Genomic DNA, 24,673 nt, shown 5'->3' on the forward strand with positions numbered 1-24,673 from the left:
ACAGGGACATAGCCCTCTGAATGATGGTGGAAGTCAGTGGGTGCCACGTGGGATGAAGACTGAGAGACAAACCCTTAGAATTGGCTGGGCATGGACAAAGCAGGGGAAAAAAGTGCCGACCAAACTCACTTCAGTCTTGGAGAACTCCACAAGGAACAAGGGACACACATATGTACACACACACACAGGCACGAACACATCAGACACATCCTTCAGCCTGCATACTTTAGCTTCAGATAGACTTTTCTTTTACCAGTGGCAAAGTGATCTCACTAGAGGAATGTGTTTCTCAGGAGCTGCTAGATGGCCCGTCGCTCTGTGCCCGCTCCCAGATCCTTGACAAGAGGGCCATAGTCTGAAAAGGGGTTCCTGGTTAGCTCTTTTAGGCTTAGCCTGAGAGCAGAATTAGCCTCATATTTTTAGGCCATTTGCCATACACATTTTCTCTCATTCTCAACTGATACGGGTGGGGGGAGATTTTTGAAAACAGTGATGTTGGTAATTTATAGTTAGTAAATAAACCATGTTTCCATATGCAAGGGTTCACACCAGGGGATCCTGCCCACAGGTATCTGGAGGTCAAATTCGTACGTGCTTTCTGCCAATCTGAGCCACTGCCTCTGTGTCTCTGAGAATAATATACTCTGCAAGAAGGAAAGACGCACAAGCAATAGTGCAGTCTTCTCAGTGGGCGGAAGTCAGCACGGTGTGCCCCCTGTGTAAGGGGGGGTTGCACTAAACAGTGTGTTTGGTGATTGACAGATTCTCTGCCCCAGATTCTGGTTACCTCTGATTAGTAGATGCGGACATGGAATTAAGGGTAATTGAAGGATATTTATCGAGTCAGACATACACCTTAGAATAAGGCTTTTACTGTTCTAGAAACAATCTTCCAGAAGATGAAATCATCCAAGATGCCCCAAAAATATTTATTTATACAAAGATTTTGAGAGTAATATTCATACTTGTCTTTATACCTCAGTCTATGCGTCTGGGGCCAAGTCACTGTGTGGCACATGTGCAGCTTCCCCGAATGCCTCACATGTTGTAGCACCTGCTTCCAGGAACACCAAATGAACACAGGGTCTTGTAGGGGAAGTGGGAGAAGAACCCATAATGCCCCAAGGCTGCATGGAACCACAATCCAGAAATGGGCATCCTGACCTGGAAGGCGTCTAACCAAGTGTCCAAAGGGAAATATGATCGAGGGAGAGGTGAGAGGAGGGACCCAGAGGGCAGACAGGAGAGGGTTGATTCCCACCCTTTCTTCTGCGTTCAGCATATCCAAAAGGCCCGATAGAGTTGATGGGCCAGGAACTGCATGACCTGGATTTTTCTCCCTGTAGTGACCCATGATGTTAATTGATGTAGAGGACAGTTTGCAAAAGTAATAGATTTGCCCTTAATCCCAGACAGTATGAGATACAATTCTGGGACTTTGTCTTGGTAACCTGTCTTTAAAAAAAAAAAAAAAATGCTTGCCTTGTATAACATAATCCAGATTCCCTAGAGCAGATGTGGTACAGCAATGAGCAAATCCGACCTCAGATCTGAAGTGTCTTCCAGTCTGGCCATTCTCTGCCCTTACCTCCTCCCTTTAGGGTAGCCCAAATCCCAAAGCCACACAACATCTCGACTTGCCATCCCTTTCCTCTATCCCCATCCCCTCTGTCTGCGTCACAGAAAGTCTGTGTGTTCTGAAGAGTTCAGCCTTCCTCTAACCAAACCCACACTTTCTTTACCACCGTGATTCTCAGAGCCAGCAGGAAAGAAATGTTCCAAAAGGAAACCTCCATCTCAGCCATCTGCCCGGAGCCGAAGGTTGTGGGCTCCAGGCCTCTCGGTGAGGTTTGTTGCTTGTGTGTTTCCCGAGGAGCGGGCAGTCAGGCAGTGGTGGTTCTCTCTCCCCTCTCTCTGTCGCAGGTGGGGGTCTCAGCTACATTTACAAGACTTCACCACCATGTTGGAGAGCTGCTCCACCTTGGGGGTCCTCCCAACATAGTACAGGATGGTCAGGGGCTCCAGGTCCTGGGGCACGCAGCAAGGCGAGGCAGATGCTTCAGGGTTCAGAGTGTTGTACAGTCCCAGCACCTGGGAAGGGACACATCAGTGACAGGTTGGAAGGCCAAGCCTCAGGCCTGGAACCCAGGAAGTCTCCCAGTTCCAGGGGCAGTCCCAGAGGCTGAGCAAGTGCTAGAATGGCCACGGGTGCTCTTTAAGAGGAACTGTTGGGGGCTGGGCGCAGTGGCTCACACCTGTAGTCCCAGGACTTGGGAGGCAGAGGCAGGCAGATCACTTCAGGTCAGGAGTTTGAGACCAGCCTGGCCAGCGTGGTGCAACCCCATCTCTACTAAAAATACAAAAAAATTAGCTGGCTGTGGTGGCAGGCGCCTGTAATCCCAGCTACTTGGGAGGCTGAGGCGGGAGGATCACCTGAATCCAGGAAGTGGAGGTTGCAGTAAGCAGAAATAGTGCCACCGCACTCCAGCCTGAGCCACAGAGTGAGAGTCTGTCTCAAAAAAAAAAAAGAACTGTTGGAACCTGGTTTGGGTGAGTGAGTAGTTGTGTAGTTGCTGTTCATCCACAATGACAGAAGCAGAACAACTGCACTTGTTTGGGGTGATGAGTTGAAGCATATGACAGTTACTACACCGATAATGAGATCTCTTGGCTTTTTTTTTTTTTTTTTTTTTTTTTGAGTCAGAGTCTCACTCTGTCACCCAGGCTGAAGTGCAGTGGTCCAATCTTGGCTCACTGCAACTTCCGCCTCCCGGGTTCAAGCGATTCTCCTGCCTCAGCCTCCCAAGTAGCTGGGATTACAAGCACGTGCCACCACACCCAGCTAATTTTTTACATTTTTGGTAGAGATGGGGGTTTCACCATGTTGGCCAGGCTGGTCTCGAACTCCTGATCTTGTGATCCACCCGCCTTGGCCTCCCAGAGTGCTGGGATTAAAGGCGTGAGTCACCGTGCCCGGCCTATCTTGGCTTTTAAGAAAACACTTACATTGCTCTTCCTAGCTGGAACTGATCACTTCGGTGAGAAATGTTCTCACAAAACATTGCCTTGAGTCATTTAGTAAGTGCAGAGTGTAGGGCCCCAGACAGGATGCAGAAATAATGAGCTAGAAGGAAACATGCTTCACAAATTACTGCCCTATTTTTGATTCCCCTCGAGGGAAAGACAGACTAGTTTCAGGGGTTGTGAACTCTGGGCTATCTCACTTTCTGTTCCTAGCATTTCAAATTAGCTTTTTGTCTATGCTTGTTGTTGTCTTTCAGAGTAAGTTTTCTACATTCAAGAGGCTGGAATGATCAGAGTTCTGGTAGAAGCCTTTCTACTTCAGTGTTCCTTGCCAGCCACGTGCACATGTCTCTGACATAGGGTAACACGTGGCAGTTAATTAATTTCTATGGTACAGAGAGCTTTAGACAAAGCAAATTAAAAAGCTGGTTGAAACTATGGTAGGAATTTAGAAGGGCACAATGTGACTGAGTAGAACGGAGTCAGGGTGCCAAGATCAGAACCTTCACCAGAGGGATTTTACTCACCCCAGACCATCATTCGCTCACTCAACATTCAATCCTTCACTCATTCTTTTTAACAAGTGGCCCGGTCGGTCAGCCCCAGTGCCTCAGATGGCATGAGCCTCCTCCATACCGTGCTGTGGGTTGTGTCTGCACTGCGGAGGTATGGGCAAGGGCCTGAGCAGAAGTTGGCATAGTAGCCCTTAGGTTCATGGACCCACTTCCAGCCCAGATCCTGTCGGAAGTCAATGTAGAGGGGGCGCACACAGCAGTTCTCCTCCAAGTTGCTACAACAAAAAACATTTATAGAAAATCAACTTAAAAAGAAAACCACCAATAAAAGAAACTTCATGAATGCTCTCATATTCTCCCTTGGAGTCCTTTCATGCCATCATAGGTGGCTCTGATCAATGGAATCCCAGGTTCAAGGGCATAGGGCAGAAGAAACCAGAAAAGCACATTCATGTGTTAAAGACCAGGATCCCAAGGATGTAAGAAACAGAGATAAATGCTGCATGAGGAAGAGTAAAGAGGCAAAGGTGGCCCTGCTCCCTTTTCTATCACAAATCAAAGCAGTGCTATGAAGCGCTCCACATAAAACCAAGCACTGAATGTTATTAGCCAACTCGGCTTTGTTGAGGTTGGTTTTATTGTTACTCTCCTAATGTGTACCCAGCCAGAAATAAATTCTAAGTTTATGCAGATTGTCTACTATAGTAGGTGACTGCTGAGACTCAAACTAAAGGCCATTTAGCCAAATAAGGCATATCCTTCTATTAGAACCGTGGTTCAACAGATCACCCAAATGTGATTATCAGGCCCCTTCAATTCTGTTGCCTACAGAGATCTGTTTGGCAATAATACCCCTTGCCAAGTGGACATCTAGCCTCTGCTTTAATGCTGAGACCTAGAACTTGCTACTTCCAAAGGCAGCTATTAGCCAAAATCTGGCTTCTTGTGGGTTCCAAGGGTGAACCATGGCAGACACCATTGGTTGTCTATTCAATAACCATTCCTAACCCCCTTCTCCCTTGCGACATCCCATTACAGAGTCGAAAACACCAGATGCTCCTTTTCCTGGCCTCCCTTGAGAGTAGCAGTGGTCATGTGACCCAGTAATGACCCATCAGACAAGGAGAATTACGCAGGGGGTAAGGGCAAGTTCTGGCAAAGATATTCGATTATTTATAAAAGTGACAGATGGAAGAAGAAAGCTTCTGGCTCTTCCCCTTCCCTCATTCCTTCTTGTCTTAAATGTGGACAAGATGCCTGAAGCCCTAGCAATCACTTGTGACCATAAGGAAAAGGATGAAAAGCCAACATACTAAGCATGGCAGACTGGAAGGAGAGAAAGCCTGAGTCTTCAGTGGCATCATTAAGCAGCCAGCCCACCCTAAGCCTGCTGCTACAGGCCTCTTGTGAACAAGAAATCCACTATGATTAAAGTCACTGGCCAAGAGCATTCGTTCCTAACTGATAGAGACACATGGAACAAATAAATCTACATGCCAGCCTTTGTGGCAACTACCTTGCCTCTCCTATACCTTGCTGTTGAGCTGTTCCCCCAACTGAACATCCCTAGTTTCCCAAGCCCAACCATCCTCCTAAGACATGGTTTCCAGATCTAAATATTTCCCAATTCGTTCTCCCCAGCTTCATTTCGGCATCCTCGGAGGCCAGATGGCCTCACTCATGCTCCTTCCTTTACGTGCAGTGCCTCCCCTCCTGGATCCCTTCATCCCCAAACCTCATCCCTGAAGCCTCTGCTCAAATTCCACACCCTTCTGAAGCCCTTCCTGTGTCCATAGGTGAACTCGTTGCTCCCAGTTAAAGCACTTAATCCTTCGGACCCTCTCATGGGGGTGATCATCTTCTCCCTTTTAGTAGTTGGCATGCATGCTTTATCCTCCCCTTATAAATGAGCAGTGAAACTGCTCCTGAATAAGAGAAGCTGGGTCTTTTCTATCTCTGTATTGTGGCTACCCAGTAATTTCTGAATTCGTTTGTTAACTTCTCTAGCTCCGATTTCCCGTTCAAATGGAGACCGTTCTATTTGCCTCCATCCGGTGGATGGAAGCAAGTGCCAGCATCCTTGGACTCTTCATAGGGAACTGAGCACTTCTTTAATGGAAACTCCTACATTAATCTCACACATACACTCTACAAGTGCTTAAAACATGGAAATCATGGAGAGGCTTTGACCAAGCATCTCCAATCCAAACTATTTTAGCAACACTCCTCCTCATAGAGTTTTCCTCATTTACTTCAGCCAGCCCCTTCCAGAGTTAGCCTACGGAAAAATAGTGGGACTCCCAGGAAAATAGAAAGAGATCTGTGAGAGATTTTCAGTCTTCTTCCTGGAGATGTTTGTGAACAGCATCAGGGACCCTCTGTTGAGTGTGGCTTGGCTCTGGGGCCTGACCTGCAGTAGGCAGGCAGTAGATGTTGGTTCCCATGTGGGCCCAGGCTCACCGGAAGCAGTAATTGGTGTCCAAGGCCCGCTTCTTCCTCTGACCCCCTTGGCCCGGGTTGTCGAGCCGGTGTGGGGGAATCATCATGAGGATTAGATGAGGGTTGTGGTGATCCTTCTGCTTCTTGAGGCGCCCCAGATCTCCACGGCCATGGTCATCCTCATTGTCCACGCCTGCAGAAGGGAAGGAAAGTGACAATCTCCTGTCTAAGGAGAGCAGAACCCTTGGAGGCTGCCTCCTCCACACGCCCCATCACTGCCCAGGAGGAGGGGCAGTGCAGTCTGCAAGCGAGGTGTGGGGGACAAGTGCACCTTAATTCTGATATTCAGCTGCAGGAAGGGGAAGAGCAGATGGAGAAGCCAGTATCAAAAGAACTCATTATTATTGTAAGGATGCCCACTGAAAGATGCCCCATGTTCAGATCCCCATACTCTTGTATAGAAATCTTCCAAGGGGCACAAAGCCCTTGCTGACATTCCTAGGAATCCTCATGGACCCATGAAGCATCCCTGTTACTAAGTGGGTACCTATCACATACCTCCGGGTTGTCAGTTTGTTTGTTTGTTTGTTTGTTTGTTTGTTTTGAGACAGAGTCTCGCTCTGTCGGCCAGGCTGGAGTGCAATGGCCCCATCTTGGCTCACTGCAACCTCTGCCTCCGGGGTTCAAGAGATTCTCCTGCCTCAGCCTCCCAAGTAGCTGGGATTACAGGTGCATGCCACCATGCCCGGCTATTTTTGTATTTTTAGTAGAGACAGGGTTTCACCATGTTGGCCAGGCTGGTCTCGAACTCCTGACCTCAAGTGATCCGCCCACCTCGGCCTCCCAGAGTGCTGGGATTACAGATGTGAGCCACCGCACCCAGCCCCGGGTTGTCACTTTAGATTCCAGACTTAGAATCTTGGGGTGTGAGTTTCCTCTTAAAATGTGAATGGACCAAAATAACGCAGAAGTCCTACCGAAAATTTAAGGTGTCACAACTTAAGATAGCCTGAATGGGAGCCAAAGAAACAAGACTGTATAATTGTTAACATTCACGTTGCACTTAGAGTCTTTGAAGTGTTTTTACTATAAAATTCAGATGAGATAATGAAGCATATTATAAATAGCAAACAAGCTCTGGAAAGAAAATCTAAATTCATCAACCCGTTTCATCTGAAAAAAAAGGAAGACTGGAGACTGACTTAGAAAGAGTCTCAACTAAATGGAGATCGATTTTGTGAAGGACAGCTGCCAACTGTTGTCCATCCTCACTGAGGACAGGAACATGAGGAATTAATTTACATAGCTACAGGAGGGGCTCGGGTCTCAGGAAGGGACACCAGATCTGTAAGATAAATGAGAGACCTGGATCACAAATCCCTTTTTCTGAAAATCTTTATGAACAAGATAAGTATTCACTGAAATGGGAAGGTTTCATCCTAAGCTGGCCTGTAGGTAAGGACTCTGAAGGTCCTCTGGGCTCTAAGGTTCTGTGGTTACAGTGTCAAATCTTTGGCTTTAAAAAAAGGCTCTAAAATAGAGCCCATGTAGGGTAAGATCACTGTCCAGCGCTGAGCCAAAAGAGGCCTGCACCTTTTCCCAGACAAGCCTCTGACCTCAGGCATTCTGCAGTTACCCAAAATGGGAATATGAAAGGAAAAGAGAACTTTCCTGAACTCCAGAGATCATCAAGGCTGAGTTCCTTGCAAACATAATGGAAAACCAGAAATGACTCTCAACGACTTTGCCACCTCTACCCAAACATCCCGGGGACAAACACCCTGAGGCTCAAAGCAATCATCCAAACCCAGAGGACCCCTGGGCAAGGTCAGGCAGGCCCTGCACATCTGGAAAGCACAGTTGTCTGGGCACTCATGTTCAGGACAGCCAAACTTAATTTCTTTTAGGGAGGGGGAAGACAACTCCTATCTGTTGAGCATTTCTGGCACTGTATTCCTTATTCATTATCTCATGTAATTGGCTGACAACCCTGTGAAAGAGGAACTCTCATCCCATTTCACTAGGCCCAAAGGCTAGACGGCTTGCCTACACAGTTTCACCACTTACCAGAACGTGTTGTCTTCCAGAGGCTAATGCATTCTCTAAGCTATAAACTGAACGTTACACTCATTGCTTTTGAGGCAAAGCAGAATTACTCAAGTACAAAATAGTCAGCTATCTCTGGAGGAGCTTGGTTTCTTTTCTTGAGGTCTGGTAAGGGTCTCCTGCACTATCCTGTCCCATTAACTCCCGCCCCCAACTCACCCATCCTACCATACACATTCATTCTGTTACCTTTGAATTTGATTTCCATCACCTCGTGAATGTTTTCCAGGATATCTCCATTGGGCTGAAAGGTGTGACATGGACAGTGAATGCTGATTTCTAGACCTAAGTTGGACTCTGCAAAATAAGACAGAATTAGTGAGAAAAGCACCTCTGTGTGATGGGGAAGTGTGCCCACCACCCATGCAAGGGTGAGCCAGGGCCTCTGCTCCTATAGGCACTCATAGGAACTGAGTTCCACTGAGGGTCACAGGAGACAGAAAGTACCTCCAGAGCTCAGAGTAGACCTTCATGCGCACGTTGCCACATTCCAGGTATTCCTGTTATATTATGAATCACCAAATGGGGGCATACACTAGTGGCCATCATGCAACAGAAGTGGAATAATCATTCCCTTTCAAAGGATGGTATGAAGAGAAAATTGTCACCTACCTACTTGGAGGCAAAAGTACACAGATACAGGAAGGAAAGCAAAAATTCATGCCATCTACGTGGTTTTTGGGAGAGGGGATCATTGAGCCAACCTACTGAGGAAGGATGAGGGCAAGAGGCAGAGGGACTGGAAGAGACTACGGACAAGGAGTAACTAAAGAGTCTCCGAGCACAGAGACTGTGATTCAAAAGGCCACAAATTCAAAGGGCCACAGGATGTAATGCTGGCAAAAAGATTCAAGTCAGGAACCAATGCTAGAGGCAAGGTCACTTGCAAACAGGAAGCAGAATCCGTCTCAGTGGAAGATGCAAGCATTTCTACCAGGGCCATGACTGTGGGCCTAGACAAAGTGGCAGATTCTAGAAGAGATAAGATGAACATCATGGTTACATTAGGCCATATTTTTCCTAAGGAACAAGGACACAACGAGGTAAAAATTACTTGGACGTTTCTTCTTTGGGAATCCTTGTTCGCCATGATGGGAAGTTGGAATGTGGATTGCTCACCAAGATGAACAGCTTGGGAAGACAGTTGTGAACTTAGAAAACAGCACAGAAGAGATGATAGAGAACTATGGCCGAGGGTCCAGATGACATGAGCGTGATGCATGATGAAGCTTGGAGGTGCCAGGGTTTGGTGCCTGACATTCTGGTGCATGTAAGAACAACTCCAGCCCATTCTCCTAGTAGTTGTGGGATCATGTGTTTTGGCAACCAAAATCAAGGAAGCAGGAACTCAGTAAATGAGGTTGAGTAAAGTGAAGGAAAAAGAAACAAAATGAAAAGTCTGCACTGAGACAAGTAGTTTTACACAGAAAACCAGGTAGGATCTGGTATCATGGCAATTCTGGTGGGTAAGACTTAATTTGGGAAGCTCTCTTGATCCTGGGATAGCAGCCAGTTGTGGCCAGGTATAGGAGAGGTCATGGGGACCTCTTTGGATTCAGGTTCAGCCTCTTGGTGAGTTGATTGATTTGCTGCTCCCTGAGGCCACACACCATGTGTGTGAGCATCTGGCCTTGGGGACAACCTGGAATCTTCCTGAAATTGTGCCATCAGGGCAAACCCCAAAAAGTCCGACCTGGCCCAGCAACCTTCTCATGGACAGAAGGATACAAGCCTACAAACCTGGAGATTCCCATCAACATTAGATTGGCTTGGACATCCCAGACCTACTGGTTAAAACCCAGCCCCTTTCTTCCATAAACTCCAGAGCCTAACCAGATCTGCTCTACCCCAAGTCAGGGCAACCTCTGGGGCACACTGCACCTGCTGAGCTTGAAGATCTCTGTTCCAGCAGGTTCGCTCAGTGAGGGAAGGCAAACCAATAAAATAAGGCAGCTGAGACCCAGCTGGAGGAGAAGTGAATGGAGAGGGAGGTATGAGGAGTGCCCTCTTCCTGGGTTAAGGTAGCTGGAAGGAGGAGCCAGAGTAGCTGAAATGGGCTACCTAACAACACGCTGTACCTCCTGGTCAAGCTGGTTCAAGGCGGGCTGGAAGAGACCTGGAGTGAGTGAGTTCTATGATTCCGTGAGTTAGAAAGTCAAGGTGCAGACAGCTGTGTTGGGGAGAGTGATGGTCCAGGGGGTAAGCACGAGAGGGTGGCCTGGCTTGGCCAACAGGCTGTATCTAGATAGAGGACTTACAGATGATGACAACAATCACCAAAATGCCTGGAACTTTACTACATATCAAATGCTGCTCTAAGACTTTACAAGCACTAACTTATTTAATCTCTATAATAATCCCATAGAGCAAGAACTATTATCCCCCATTGTACAGATGAAAACACTGAGGCTTAGGGAGATTAAACAGCTTGCCCGAGATATCCAACCAGTGGATAGTAGTGCCAGGATTCAAGCACTGACAGCTTGATGCCAGATCCCAAACTCTTGTTAGAGACAAGGAGGGGCAAAGGGGGGCAACAGAGACCACCAATGAAGATGCCCACACATTCACCAACATGCCAGATGGTTGTTTCCCAGTGTCCCACCTTTCCTGAGCCATGATGCTGAGAGGCTTCCTCCCCAGCCTGCTAGGGGAGGCCTGGCCCTGCCTAGCTAGGTGCTGCAGACTATATGAGCAATAGCACAAAGGTATGAGACCTGGGTCCCCAACGGCCCTGGTGACCAGAATGCAGCCTGAGTACCTGGTGCACAAGAGCTCTCAGACGTTTGCTGAATGAATCCAAGACCACATGTGTGACTCAGTTTTCTCATCAATCCACACCACCAACTGCTCCAATTTGGAGTCCTTTGTTGCCTGGTTTGAAGCCATGAACTCTGAAGAGACTCATGGGCTCTCTATAAGTACAAACCTGTGTGATGATTCCCCTGTGGGAAAGGTGGGCAGTATCTGCCTAAGTGGGAACTGAAGGTTCCAATGAAGAACTAACCTCAGAATTGGCAGCTGTGGGGGTGGTGGGTGGGGGATCCATAGGTTTTATTACGAAATTATCTTTTTGATATCTCAGGAGGATGGAAATCATTCTCAATGCAAACTTCTCATTGAGTTCTGCAGCTGTGAAAATAAGAACTCCTTCAAGTGCCCAGGGCGTCAAAGAAATCCAGGTGGAGCTGATCAAAATCAGACAGGGAAGTTAAGAGATTAATTTCCCCAGCCCCTCCTTTCTGTAGCCGTCTGAGTCAGAATTCCCAACAGAGCTGCTGTCGGCAGATCCACGTGGGTTCTCCTAGGCTCTTGCCTTCATGCTCAGTAGGAAGGACAGGATGGAATTCCTGGGTACCCTTGGGACTGGGGCAGGATCTTCAGCCCACCATCTGCCAACTCAGCCACCGGATAATTCCCCTTGGATGGGGAATTTTCTCATTTATGTGACTTGCCTGGGCTCCGTGGGCATCAAGCAATGCAAACTCGATGGCTACCGAGCCCAAGCAGGTCACGTAAGTGAGAAAATCAAGCCAGCACATGATGCTAAACAGGAACTGCCAGCCTCACTCTTGGGGAACAATAGGGAATGGTGGGGGCTGTGGGGACTGAGGATGCATACCCCATCTCAAGGGGTGGCTGGTACTCGTCTCTGATGGATGGTTATCAGGAAATCTTCCAATTTTTCAAAAACAGCAAGAAGTCCAGGTTTTATGTGAAATCTCCTGACTTAAAACACCCAAAACTGTTGATGACTAGTCAAATCGAAAACAATATGCAGGCCAAATAGTTTGTAATCTCTGCCTTTGAGCTTTAACTCTTAGTTGCCTAAAACACCAGGGACCTAGAAGGATCCACCTGCCTCAGGGACTGTGGGCATCAATATATGGATGGTCTGTGGCTTTATAGCAGCTGATGACAGGAGAAAACCCTGCCCAAGAGGAAGAGAAGGAACAGATGGGACTGCCATCTGTGACCCCAACTCAGTGAGCATCAGACCAGGCAGTACCAGCCAAGAAAAGGGAAAGAAACACAGAGGATGGTGTCCTGAGACACCAAAGTTCTAATCCAGACTGGATGACCTCGGTCAAGTCACTTCTCTCGGCCTGTTTCCTTATCTAAAATAAGAAAAGCTTACTCTTGTAAAACATGGTAAAAACCATGAAGTTCTCTCAAATACATTTTATCCTTAAAACAGCTCTGTGAGGCATGCAGAGGAGGAACCATTGCCTTATTTTCCAGGTGAAGAAAGACAGTGCGTGGATAAGATATTTGGGACATGTGAAGTTTGATATGCCTCTAGGATAGCTCTACTTGCGTGACGACCCGGCCTTTCAAACTTAACTCGCCAGAACAGAACCTGTTCTTCTCCTAGGCCCCCTGTTTCAATAAGTGATACCACCTGGATGTCGAAAAATTTAGAAGTTATCCAGAATGCTCTTGTGTCCTCACATCCCATACCTAATCAGCCTGTGTTACTGGCTACCTTCAAAATACAGAACAAATCCATATGATCGTCATATCCACTGCTACCGCCCTAGTCTCGGCCTAGACATTGCTCTCATCTGGGCTGCCGCCATGGCTCCTAACTCGTTTTCCTGCCTCTTCCCTTGACCTCCTGGAAACTAGAGGAATCTTTTAAAGATGTCAATCAAATCACCTCACCCAGCCCCTCCTCCCTGTAGCTGTCTGAGTAAGAATTCCCAACAGAGCTGCTATCGGCAGATCCACATGGGTTCTCCTAGGCTCTTGACTTCACGTCCAGTAGAGAGACAGGAAGGAATTCCTGGGTACCTTGAGTATCCCCAGCTCTGGTTATAGCACTCCCACACTTCTTATCACACCTGGAATAAGTCCTGAAACCTCGCCATGACCTGATGATGTTCTAAATTAAATTGGCTGGGCATGGTGGCTCACGTCTATAATCCCAGCATTTTGGGAAGCCAAAGCGGGCGGATCACTTGAGGTCAGGAGTTCGAGACCAGCCTGGCCAACATGGTGAAACCCCCATCTTTACTAAAAATACAAAAAAATTAGCCAGGTGTGGCAGTGTGCACCTGTAGTCCCAGCTATTCAGGAGGCTCAGACGCGAGAATCGCTTGAACCCAGATGGTGGAGCTGTAGTGAGCAGAGATTGTACCACTGCACTCCAGCTTAGGCAACAGAGCAAGACTCAGTCTCAAGAAATAATAATAATAATAAATTATATGGCCCCAGCAACCTCTCTGACCACCTCCCCTCCTCTTCCCCTCCCCAGCTCACCATGCTCCGGCCACACCAATCTGTTTGCTGCTGCTGCTAGAACAAGTCAAGCTTATTTCCACTTGAGGGCCTGGGCCTCGCTATTGCCTTCGCTTAGCACATCCCTTGTTCTGATCTTCATGGGCTAAATCCTTATCATTCAGATGTCAATGCATGAATTTCTTCATCACAGAGACCTTCCCTGTTGGACCCCACCCAATCATTGTCACATTGCCCTCTTTCTATTTCTCATAGTTCCTATCCCTGTGGCTGCATCCCCAGGGCCTGGCTTACAGTGAGCATTTAATAAACATTAGTTGAGTGAATGAATGGAGGATACTCAGTGGCAAAGCTAGGGTTTGAACCCAGATCTCTGACTCCCTTAATTCTGTCCTCTTCCCTCTGTTTCATGGAGGACTAAGGGACCTGAGGTTCATTCTGAAATGCTCATCTGAAGGGTCCACCTACCTCTTCTCAACAGCCACTCACGCACAGTGTCAGTGACATCGAAGGACAGCCACTCGGCAGTGCCCCGTGTGGGCAGATTCTTGCCACCGATATAGCGCTGTTTGGCAATGTGCTCATCTGGCCGAAGGATCTACAGGGCAGAGAAAGGAGTGAGTACCCGAGGCCAGGACAGAGTGCCCCGGAAGATGTCACAATGCAGAGCACAGGTGAGGGAGCGATAGGAAACCAGTGGTTCCTGAACGCCATGGCCCTCAAGCACCTTAGCTAACTCTTAAGCATTTTAATGACAGACACAGATACAGAAACGAAGGCTCAGAGAAGCCAGGATTCAAACCCAGGTCTGCCAAACTCTGCACCCAGTGGTGACCTGATATGGCAAAGGAACCGGCTTTCCCGTCGGTGTGGTTTCTGCTCTGAGAGAGGAGTTACCTGAAAGAGCTCGATCCTCTGCTCATTCCGCTTAGAGCTGGGGTTGGGCACCCGCAAGACCCGGAATTCTGCTCGGAACAGGTTGGTTCTATTTTTCTCCACTGAGGACACATTGAAGCGGAAAACCTTGGAGGTAATTCCTTTGGGGCAGACAGCCAGTTCGTCTAGGAGATAAAGCAGAGCAGAGGGCACAGCATGAGCGAGACATGCAGGAACAGTGTGCCGCCAACGGACAGGCACCAAGTGGCCACTGTCCTGCCTCCACCTCCCTAGAGGCTGGAGGCCTCAGACCACAAGGTGGAGATACGAGGATGATTCATGATGGCCCTAGAATCACACACAGTCCTGAGCAAGGAGCAGGGTGGCCTCAGAGCTCCACAACATGGCACTAGAATGGCCAGTCAAATCTAATTGCCCCCTCCTCGCACTGCCTTGACATCTCAGTTCTGGTAAGTTCTCCAACCCGTTTTTCCTACTTTTTGAGAAAATACTGATTCTAGAAAGATATCGGCAACCTAGTAGTTTACATATCTTGCAGCTAGTTGATTTATTCGTGTGTTTGTTCATCTGGGCATTCATTCATTTATCAAAGATGTATTGAGCAGCTACTATATGCCAAGCATAGTGCTAACCTTGGGAAGCAAAACATGAATAGACACAACCCCTGCCTTCAAGGGGATTAAAACCCATTTATGCCTGGTGTTCCCTTATTGGAACGCTAAGCATGTAAGAGTTATTTATATCCTACTGCTCAAGGTCAAGGCCAAGGTCTGATTTCAAAATTCAAAAAATTGCAGCCTCAGGCTTATGGGTTAATATCCAAGGGAGGGTATTAATAGATGGGCCCAAATAACAGGACTAGAGAGAAATAATAGGACAGAGTGCCTCAGAAGATGTCACAACGCAGGGGCACAGGTGACGGGAGCGACAGGAAACCAGTAGTTTTCAGAGAAGTCCAGGAGTTGCTGCAGGAAATCAAAGGAGGGAAATGGCAAGGAGCACTTCACGAAAGAGGTGAAAATTGAGAGGATTTGAGGATGGGGAGGAAAGAAATGTTACATGGAGTGACTGCTGGGAGCAAAGGCAGGGAGGGGAGGAAGTGCAAGTGAGTAAGAGGGGCCCAAAACAGCAGGTGGGAGCGAGGTGAGAAAGGCAAGATGGTAGATTGGGGTCCACCTGTCAGACTAAAAGGTTAAATTTTAACCCATTAACAGTAGGGAGTCACTGAAAGTGTTTGAGCAGTGCAGTGACATCTCAACCTTGTGTTTTAGACCCAATAAAGCAGGGCTTATATAGCAAAGAGCCCACATCATGAGCCTGGCAGAAACACAGATGCTTCCTCTGACCAAGCTGGTGTGTCACCATTGGCTCCTTTCTCTTTCCCTGACAGCACGTGCTATGCCAGTCGCTGTCACCTGCTGGCCTCTTCATCCCTGTCCACAAGACGTGGGCAGCGAATGCTCTTTCTCACCCCTCTGAGCCAGAGAAAGAGAAAGAGCCTGTCTTTTCTCTGCTCCTGTACACTTGACAGCCTCAAGGTCTGAGCAGTATTAACACCCAGAGAAAAACTTTCTGCACAAATGGTAACAATAGCCCGAAGTTGAAATTCAAGCTTATAGACCCAGATTCCACACATAATGGACATGGCTGGAATGAGCTTATAATCACCCTGAGGGGTTGTTGAGGAAGTCACGGACAAGGCAGGAAAGATCAGAGGCCTGGAAACAAGCAAATGCGCTACTGATCTTCAGGAAAGGATGAGTGAGTGTTTCTGGAAATTGCCATCTGGTGGGCCTGACACTGGTTCTTAGAAAATTAATGGAACAGATGTTAGGAAAACAAATGTGTGAATGCTGTCTAATGAAGCCCTGATTAATAATTGGCTTTGAAAGAACAGATACTGCCAACGATTCCCTAAACCATTTCAGATAGAACCAAGGAGAGAAATCAATGATAGTTAAGTAATGTGTAAGTTTCAAGTTTGTAATACTCTGAATGTGGATAAGCCACTTGCACTGGCAACCCTGTCAAGGACAACAGAGCTGGGTTTTGAAGGAGCTGTTATTGATATGGCTTCAGTTACAACAGCACCTCCTGGGAGGATCACTTGAGCTCGGGAGGTCCAGGCTGCAGTGAGCCATGATTGTGCCACTGCACTCCAGCCTGGGCAACAGAGGGAGACTCTGTTTCAAATAAACAAATAAATAAAGTAAATAAACAACACAGCTCCAGTGACTACAGGAGGAATAAAGGGTAAGTCAGTGCAACATGCACCTTGCTGTAAAAAGAAGGGAGATGGGGCCGGGCACGGTGGCTCATGCCTGTAATCCCAGCACTTCGGGAGGCCGAGGTGGGCGGATCACGACATCAGGAGTTCGAGACCAGCCTGACCAACATGGTGAAACCCCGTCTCTACTAAAAATATGAAAATTAGCCAGGCGTGGTGGTGCGCGCCTGTAATCCCAGCTACTGAGGAGGCTGAGGCAGGAGAATCGTTGAACCCAGGAGGTGGAGGTTGCAATGAGCTGAGATTGTGCCATTGCACTCCAACCTGGGCAACAGAGCGAGACTCCGTCTCAAAAAAAAAAGAAGGGAGATGTAAAATGGCACTTGCTGGTGAGACAGTCAGAGTGGGTCAAAGCAGTGGGAAGCCAGGAGACGGGGAAAGTTATGAGCTAAGAGAGTTCTCAGGACACCCTAGTGGCCGTCCTCTTTGGTTTCTTCCAGCCTATCAATCATAATCTGCTCCCCAAGATGAACACCTCCTGGGGAGAATTTTAAGGTTTCAAGAAAGAGGTGGGAAAGGTCATTTTTCTATTACTGGGATATATAGATTTCCAATGATTAGAAGGGACATCAGGAGTCATGTGGCGCAACCCTCTTCAGAGGAAGAACTGACTGTCTAGAGGGTCTTGGCCAGAGTCACTCAGAAGTTAGCTGACACAAGCAACTTGACACTAGCAAGCAAAGCTTAGGACACAATTGCTAGTGATTAAAAAAGAATTGGCACCTGGGCAACATGGTGAAACCCCGTCTCTACTAAAAATACAAAAATTAGCCAGGCATGATGGTGCATGCTTGTAATCCTAGCTACTCAGGAGGCTGAGGCAGGAGAATCGCTTGAACCTGGGAGGTCGAGGTTGCAGTGAGCTGAGATTGCGTCACTGCACTCCAGCCTGGGCGACAGAGTGAGACTCCGTCCCAAAAAAAAAAGAAGAAGAAGAAGAATTGGCAGCCAGGTGCGCGGTGGCTCATGCCTGTAATCCCAGCCAGCACCTTGGGAGGCTGAGGTGGGTGGATTGCTTGAGCTCAGGTGTTCAAGACCAGCCTGGCCAACATGGTGAAACCCCATCTCTATAAAAAATACAAAAATTAGCTGGGCATGGTGACACACGTCTGTTGTTTCAGCTACTCGGGAGGCTGAGGTGGGAGGACTGCTTGGGCCCAGGAGTTCAAGATCAGCCTGAACAACATAGGGAGGACCTATCCCTATTATTTAAAATTAAAAATTTTAAAGGCTGGGAACAGTGGCTCATGCCTGTAATCCCAGCACTTTGGGAGGCCGAGGCAGGTGGATCACTGGAGGTCAGGAGTTCGAGACCAGCCTAGCCAACATGGCGAAACCCCATCTCTACTCCAAATACAAAAATTAGCTGGGCGTGGTGGTGGGCACCTGTAACCCCAGCTACTCGGGAAGCTGAGGCATGAGAATCACTTGAACCCAGAAGGCAGAAGCTACAGTGAGCCGAGACTGCACCAGTGTACTCCAGCCTGGGTGACAGAGTGAGACTCTTTCAAAAAAATAAAAATTAAAATTAAAATTAATTTTAAAAAAAAGAATTGCCTGGGAGATCAAAGAAAATGTACATACAATCTTCTTGACAATCAAATTCACTGAATAATGATGTTTTAAGTAATCTGTGGAATGAATCATCGTATAAATAAATAAGCAAAATGTAATAGCACCACCTTGTTTTGTCGAGTTTTATTACTTCATGTGACCTTCTAACAACCCTTGAGAAGAATGAAAACATGTAAAATTTATCACTTGACAAATGAGAAAACTGAGCCTCAAAAAGTTAAATGTCTTTCCCAAGGTCACATAACTAGAAGGTGGCGGAGGTGGGGTTTGAACCCAGGTCTTCTGAATATACCTCATTTATTGAAGCAGAGACTCTTCAAGCTGGGAGGGAGCTGGGAGATCATCTGGTGAAGATGGTTTCATCAACAAAATATGGCAAGATTCCACTAAATGGGCCTAGAGTGTCAACCTATGCCTCAGACAATGACCCACTGCAAACGAGTTTGTGGTTCTTAAGCCACGCCTCGCAGAACACTAGTATTATTGAGAGCCGGACTAGGGGGTCCCACCTTTACAAATTAAATCTTGAGCAACTTTTTCCATTGCACAGAAAAAATATATATTGGTGAATGCCATTTTCTCTATTTTGTTTAATGGGGCAAAACATAAGCAAAGAATATTCATGTATAGTATGCATGGAAAAACCAGGAAGTAGCTGACCATGTTTAGTTAACTGCCTTTTAAAATGTGTTCAGACACCTGGGCGGCTAGGTGTGCCTTTGCTAGTATATATCATTTCTGCTGGTTCCAGTGAAGGGACTATATTTATCAGTGTGGCTGGACTTCACTATCCTGGCTGCACATTAGAATCACCTGGAAAGCTTTAAAAACAAATGATGCCTGGACCCATTCCCCAGCAGTTCTGACTACACTGGAGTGAGTGGGGTCCACGGCATTTTTTTTTTTAAGATCTCCAGATGATTGTAACGTGCAGCCAGGGTTGAGAACCACGGACTATAATGTGTTGCAAAGGGCACCATGGCTTCCAGATGTTCTGGAATTTGAGAAACCACTGCTTTAATGGTGTGAGCTTTCTATTGATTAACCTTTAAATGAATTAGACATGTTGCTTCGCTGATGGAACACCTTTAAAAATTTTGAGTTAGAAGCCCATAAACATTTTAAGCCCATGTTAAAAATTGGAATACTTCAGAGAAAGATCCAGATTTTCTGCTTTTCTGGGACATGGGAAGAACTAATCAAGCTGAACCCACAGTCCTCAATGCAAAACCCAGCAAGAGCTGAGGCTGGCTGCTGCTTTGGCTGGGCACGTGGGCTCCCGGTCCCCTCCCTCTCCCTGTCTCACACACCCTACTTTCTTCTTGACCCCAAGACCAAGTGTCCTGGTGCAGTTTATCATGACGCCGTGGCTTTTCTTCCAGATCATTTGCATTTCCTGCCGGGTCTCTGTAGGCACTTGTGTTTGCCATCCTTCTAAGAAAAGTTTTGCCCTAGTTCACTGAGTCTTAAGCTTCAATGTGCTTAAGAATCCATAAGGAGCTTGTCGAAAATACAGATTCCCCAAGACTCCACCCCTCAAGATTCTGATTCTGTAAGGGTGGGTGGGACCAGGGAATCTACATTTACCTCCAGCTTCCTCTGGACCACACTTGGAGAAGTGCTGACCCCTACTGTGCAGAGGGCATAGGCCCTTGGAGCAAATGATTTTCAGAATAATTCTCAGAATAAACAAAATCTACACTTAGCAGCCAGAGAAGAAAGACTAAAATATCGAGTTTTCTCTTTGCTGAGAAACTCTGGGTTTGCTGGTTGTCTTAGCGCTGCCCTTGGCTGAAAACAACGAGTCTCTGAACAGACACAGATAATTACAAGCCAGAAGATGAAACGACACCTACATTGGTGATATCTTTGTAAGAGGGATGACAACGGAAGTAAAAAAGCTGTGTCCTTTCCCATCACGTGGGGTCAGAGAAACTCTCTACTCCCTCCCCACAGTAAAATCCTGGAGAATTAGAAAAGGGATTACAGAGTCTTGCCCATACTCCCCAGTAGAGGCTCTGCTGATTCATCCCAGATGGAATTATAAAATTCTTTCAGCTGAAAAGGAGTTTGGAAATCATCTCTAACTTTACAGCTGGGGAAACTGAGGCTCAGAGAGGTCACTTTTACGTAGCTGCGGTTGCTTAACCTGCTTGAGACTCTTCATTAAATAAAACTCCTTCATTAAATTAGGGAGAACATTTGTGGCAGTATGAATCTCCTGGGCAAAAAAAAAAAAAAAAATGCAGAGCTAAGGAAGAACAAATCCAGTTATCCTTGTGCAATCTGCCACCTGGGTTGCTAAGATAATAACTCTGACCTCTCCTGCTTGGTCCAACTTATGATTCATTTATGTTATAAATCAAAGTTCTACTGAACCCTAAAGGTTAAAGGTAGCACTTACAACGTGTATTTTACATATAAATTAGTGCTTAACTACATGCGTTCTGCACACAGAATGTCTAGGTTAGGGTCCCTGCTCTTTTTGGACAAATTACTTAAGCGATCCAGGTCTCAGTTTCCTTATCTGTAAAACAGGGAGATAAGGTTATTTAGGAAAAGGCCTTCCTCTCTGCTCTCACCTTCGTGCCCTTTCTCCCGCACTACTAAAAAGTATTTCCTCTTTCATTTTCCTCTCCAGGGACCTCTATCTCCTTGCCGTGGCTCCTACTGTCACTTTCCTTCAAATGCATGTTCACTGGGTCAGGGAAGTGGCCAGAAGTGAGGAAATATGGAACAGAACGTGATCTCATGACCTCCCAGCAGAGGCTCTGGCATCGAGACCCTGCTGTGCCCCACCACAGACATGGTGTCACCCCTGTCTGCCCTCATGAGTTAAAGACAGGCTTCCTTCCCCCACCCCGCCCCGCTGCCTTGCAAGCCCCTGATGATGGCTCTCTGCTCCTGCTCAGCACCTGCCCACTGCCTTCTTTATAATTAGTGTGCCTTGTGTGTCTGCCTCTCTGGGGTGGGCTCAGCACCTGACCAGCTGCAGGGCGGGCCCAGGTCCCTCTGCTCAGCCTCCAAGTCACCTCCAACAGTTGCAGAGTCTGCCTGCTTCTGGTTTGCACCTGTGAGCCTCATAGCATCGCGCGTTGGCTCCTCCCCAGCATCCTGAACAGCATCCTGCTCGCTGTGCTGGGTTGCCCCAGGCCAGACCATTGCTCCATATCCCCACATCCACCTCCATCTGTTGCATTGCAAGGTCTTGGTACTGCAGCCTGGAAGCTGCCCAGCATCTGTGGGGTCCTGCCCGGGCTTTTCCCAAGGCCATCTGCTATTTGTGCCTTAAGTCTGCATAAAATCAGTGTCCACTTGCACCCGCATGGCCTTGCCTCCACGTGGCTCATTCATTCTCAGCTCAGGATTCCGGGATGTGGGGGGATCCTCCTGACTCAGAATCCCTCCTCTCTTGGACTCCTCCTGCTGACCCAGACCATGAAGGTCTGAGTCCTGCCCTCTTGCCCTGGACTCTCCTCACACCTCTCCTGCCGGCCTCAGATTTCGACCTTCCTCTGATGCTTGTGGTCACTATCTCCCGCGTTGGTGGGTTCCCAGGGAGTTGGAGCCTTGGCCATCGAGCTGCTAGGTGCCTCTGGGAACTGTGGGTCCCTGAGCCAGCCCCACCCAGAGACCCTGGGCAGGGAGCAGTAGCTCTGCATCGGCCTCCAGCCTCCGCCCCACATGGCAGCCACATCCTAAAGAAAGGCGCTCCAGGCAGCCACAGGAAGCCGGAGCGGGAACCCCTCGCCAGTAACCACAGGCTCCTCTGCCTGGCGTGGAGCCGCGAACGGGGCCTTTGCACCTCCAGCCAGAGCTAGTCCACCCATCAGTACCCACTCCTGTTCATCTCTCCAGCCAGGTTCCTTTCACCCCCTGCTGTGTGCTCTGCTGACCACCTTTCCCTGCCTGCCAGCTCCATCCCACGCCCTCCACCCCAGTCCGGGAGCTGCCCACCTCCCAGGTGGGCCTGGGCTGAGGTAGTCAGGGCGGCGAGGACACCTGCTGGTAGGAAAAGCAAACAGAGCTGCTCCCGGAGTCTATGGCCCACGGAGTGGCTCACATTCCTCTTTCCTGGGCTGTCAGTTTCTCAACATCTGCCAAATTTCTCTCTCTTGTATTGAGGTTTTTAAAATCCCCTTCAGTAAACACATATGACTTCCACACGTGTACAAACACACACAGACATCTTGCCCAGAAGCCGCCCGGCTCCTCCATGCAGACAGAGCCTCCTGGGACGGCAGGCTCCGAGACATATCCCGCTCCCCCCCACCATGCACCCACTGCCACCCCTCCACCCGCTCTCCCGTGACACGCAGACACAAAGGGTGCCAGCCTCCTCTATGCATCCAGAGCCAAAACCCGCTCTCCCTGTGCCCACCGGCCTGGAGGGCGCCCATTTTGAGCACATGAATCTGTCTACTGCACAAGACTGCATGTCGCCCTAAAGTACACAGCCCTGGGAACTTTCGTGCATACCCTTCCCCTCCACACATACAGCTCACGTGGGTCTCATGGGTCACGTGGGTGGGGTAGACCAAAGGGCCCAGGCAGCAAGAAGCTGTCTCCTGCCTGGGCTTCAAAAAGCTTGACAGACATTAATTTGGGGCAGGTATTCTTCTTCCCAAGAACTGGAAAAACTGAAACGGAGACGTGTCACAATGAGTTGTGAAAAGCAGGGAGAAGACGAGGTCTCCACACTGAGAACTGTATGGGCTCCTGACAGAGCCGGCCTTCCCCTTTATGGCACCCAGATGCTTACAGTTACTGATACCATCGCATGTGCAAGAATACATATGTTTCCCTGGACAGCACAATGTAATTCCAAATTAAAATCAGTCAAGGATGTGATGTGAATTCAGCAAGCCGCTCAGCTCCAGGGCTCCTGGCCTCCCAGAAGCGCCGGCTCTTAACAGAATGGCTCTATCTCCTTCCCCACCCACCTCCCCAGCCCCAACGGAGGAGCATCGCACCTCCTGAGCATTGGTGCTGGTGAATCCTGGGGCACCCTGCTGTGTGGCCAGCACTAACTAGGCCCCCCTCTGCAGAGCTCCCAGCTCCAGTTCAGACCCTCCAGAGCAGACAACCCAGCGAGAATTTGGACTTACTGTGCTCCGCCAGCCCCTGGATCATGTCGAATTTATGGATTTCTTTGGCATAGTATTCCGACTCGGTGTTTTCCTGGGTGCAGCCTTCCTCCCTCTCCCCATGCATCTCCTCCAGCAGCTCCCGGGTGCTGTTGTAAAGGGCCAGGACCTGATAGGGGACGTGGGTCATCACCGTTGGCTCAGGGGGGCTCGTGAGCCTGAGCTTGCTCAAGATCTGTCCCCTAATGGCTTCCACCCTCTTCTTCTTGATGTGGCCGAAGTCCAAGGTGGTGCAAGTGGACAGAGAGAGGCTGACCGTGGCAAAGTTCAGCAGGGCCAGGACCACCAGAGCCCTTTGCAAGTGCATCTTCATGTGTGAGCTGGGAAGAGAGGCCAGGGGGACGGCGAGGCCTGGAGAGGAAGAGACCCCAGCAGACGTGCAGAAGGAGGGAGGAAAACCAGGCGGCCTCCCCAGATCCCAAAGACTGAGGCTTGGCAAGAAGGTGCATGAACTCACTGCACTGCGAGAGCTTCAGGACTTCCAGGAAGCGCTGGCAACCCTGAGGACGAAGAAGCGGACTGTGTGCCTTGTAGCGCTGGGATTCTTGTCCATGTGTCTAAACAGGTTTTGCTGGGCTCTGACTCCCAGCAGGCCAGGTGGAGGGCAAGCAGAGGGCTGGGAGGGGTGGCAAGGCAGCTGGGAGTGGGAAGGGAGCTGGAGTTTTTCCTTAGGTAAAAATAAATAGAGCGGATATCTGATATTGCCAAACGCCGCTTGGCGATGGGGAGAAAGTGGGTATTTTAAAGAAGGAGCAGAAGGACCATGGCTGGGTCCCAAAATCAAAATCCTTGCCTTGCCTTGAAGGAAAATAAGAAAAGAGAATGGAAAAGAAAAGGGAAAAAAAAAAGTAAAAAAAAAAAAAAAAAAAGTCAGATCACCAGTGAGTAGGTGGGGAGAGGCAGGGCCGGGCAGTTGCTGGCCCAGCTAAAGGTGGGGGCAGTACAGGACACACTTGTCTCTCAGGCACTCCATTCATGCTTTCTCTTTTGTTTACACTTCCTCGGGGGCTTTCTAAATGACTTTGTTCACGCTGCCTCTCGTCTTCATTGGCTGGGGTGTGGGGTTATATGCATTGGAAGGCAGGGAGGCAGGCCTCTGAGCGCAGCAGCCCCAATCATCCACTCAGACGCCCAGGGTCACCAGCACCTCGGCTTGTCTTCTGCCTCGGCCATTGCTTCTGTCCCCTGCTTCTCTTTAAAAAATAAAAAGGAGAAAAAAAATAAAATAGAAGCCAGTTCACGGCACGCCTGCTCCGGAAAGCTGTTATTCCTTCTCTCGCACGCCTCTTCCCCTGTCTCTGCCTCTCTCGCTCATTCCCTTGGATTTGACTCTCTGCTTCCCTCCCTTTCTCCCTCTCCCTCTCCCTCTCCCTCTCGCTCCTCTCCCTCTCTCTCACACACACACATGCACACACACTGCTTTCTCTATTTCTCTCTGCTGA

At 48.5% G+C, this 24,673-nt stretch overlaps 1 protein-coding gene across 2 annotated transcripts; it reads right to left on the reverse strand.

Annotated features, from left to right (window-relative positions):
* Nucleotides 1–850: 850 nt before the first annotated feature.
* Nucleotides 851–24,653, reverse strand: TGFB3 (transforming growth factor beta 3). 2 transcript variants are annotated; one of them, XM_054448049.2, is made up of 7 exons: nt 23,193–24,653; nt 14,223–14,386; nt 13,794–13,923; nt 8,274–8,381; nt 6,000–6,171; nt 3,661–3,814; nt 851–2,091 (listed from the first exon to the last, which is right to left on the reverse strand). In XM_054448049.2, the coding sequence occupies exons 1-7, from the start codon at nt 23,542–23,544 to the stop codon at nt 1,933–1,935; spliced, it is 1,239 nt and encodes a 412-aa protein (XP_054304024.1). In that variant the 5' UTR covers nt 23,545–24,653; the 3' UTR covers nt 851–1,932. The 2 variants fall into 2 exon arrangements, with proteins under 2 accessions (XP_054304024.1, XP_063507993.1); XM_063651923.1 differs by having other exon boundaries at nt 1,964–2,091; nt 3,552–3,814.
* Between the last annotated feature and the right edge of the window lie 20 nt (nt 24,654–24,673).

Source organism: Pongo pygmaeus, chromosome 15, assembly GCF_028885625.2.
Source record: "Pongo pygmaeus isolate AG05252 chromosome 15, NHGRI_mPonPyg2-v2.0_pri, whole genome shotgun sequence".
In the NCBI taxonomy this organism is placed as follows: domain Eukaryota; kingdom Metazoa; phylum Chordata; class Mammalia; order Primates; family Hominidae; genus Pongo; species Pongo pygmaeus.

Coding starts and splice junctions, on each gene's coding strand:
- TGFB3 (XM_054448049.2), bottom strand. CDS start 23,544: ATGAAGATGCACTTGCAAAGGGCTCTGGTGGTCCTGGCCCTGCTGAAC. Junction 14,387..23,192: donor CCAGGGGCTGGCGGAGCACA/GTAAGTCCAAAT, acceptor TTTATCTCCTAG/ACGAACTGGCTGTCTGCCCC. Junction 3,815..5,999: donor GACACCAATTACTGCTTCCG/GTGAGCCTGGGC, acceptor TTTTTGTTGTAG/CAACTTGGAGGAGAACTGCT.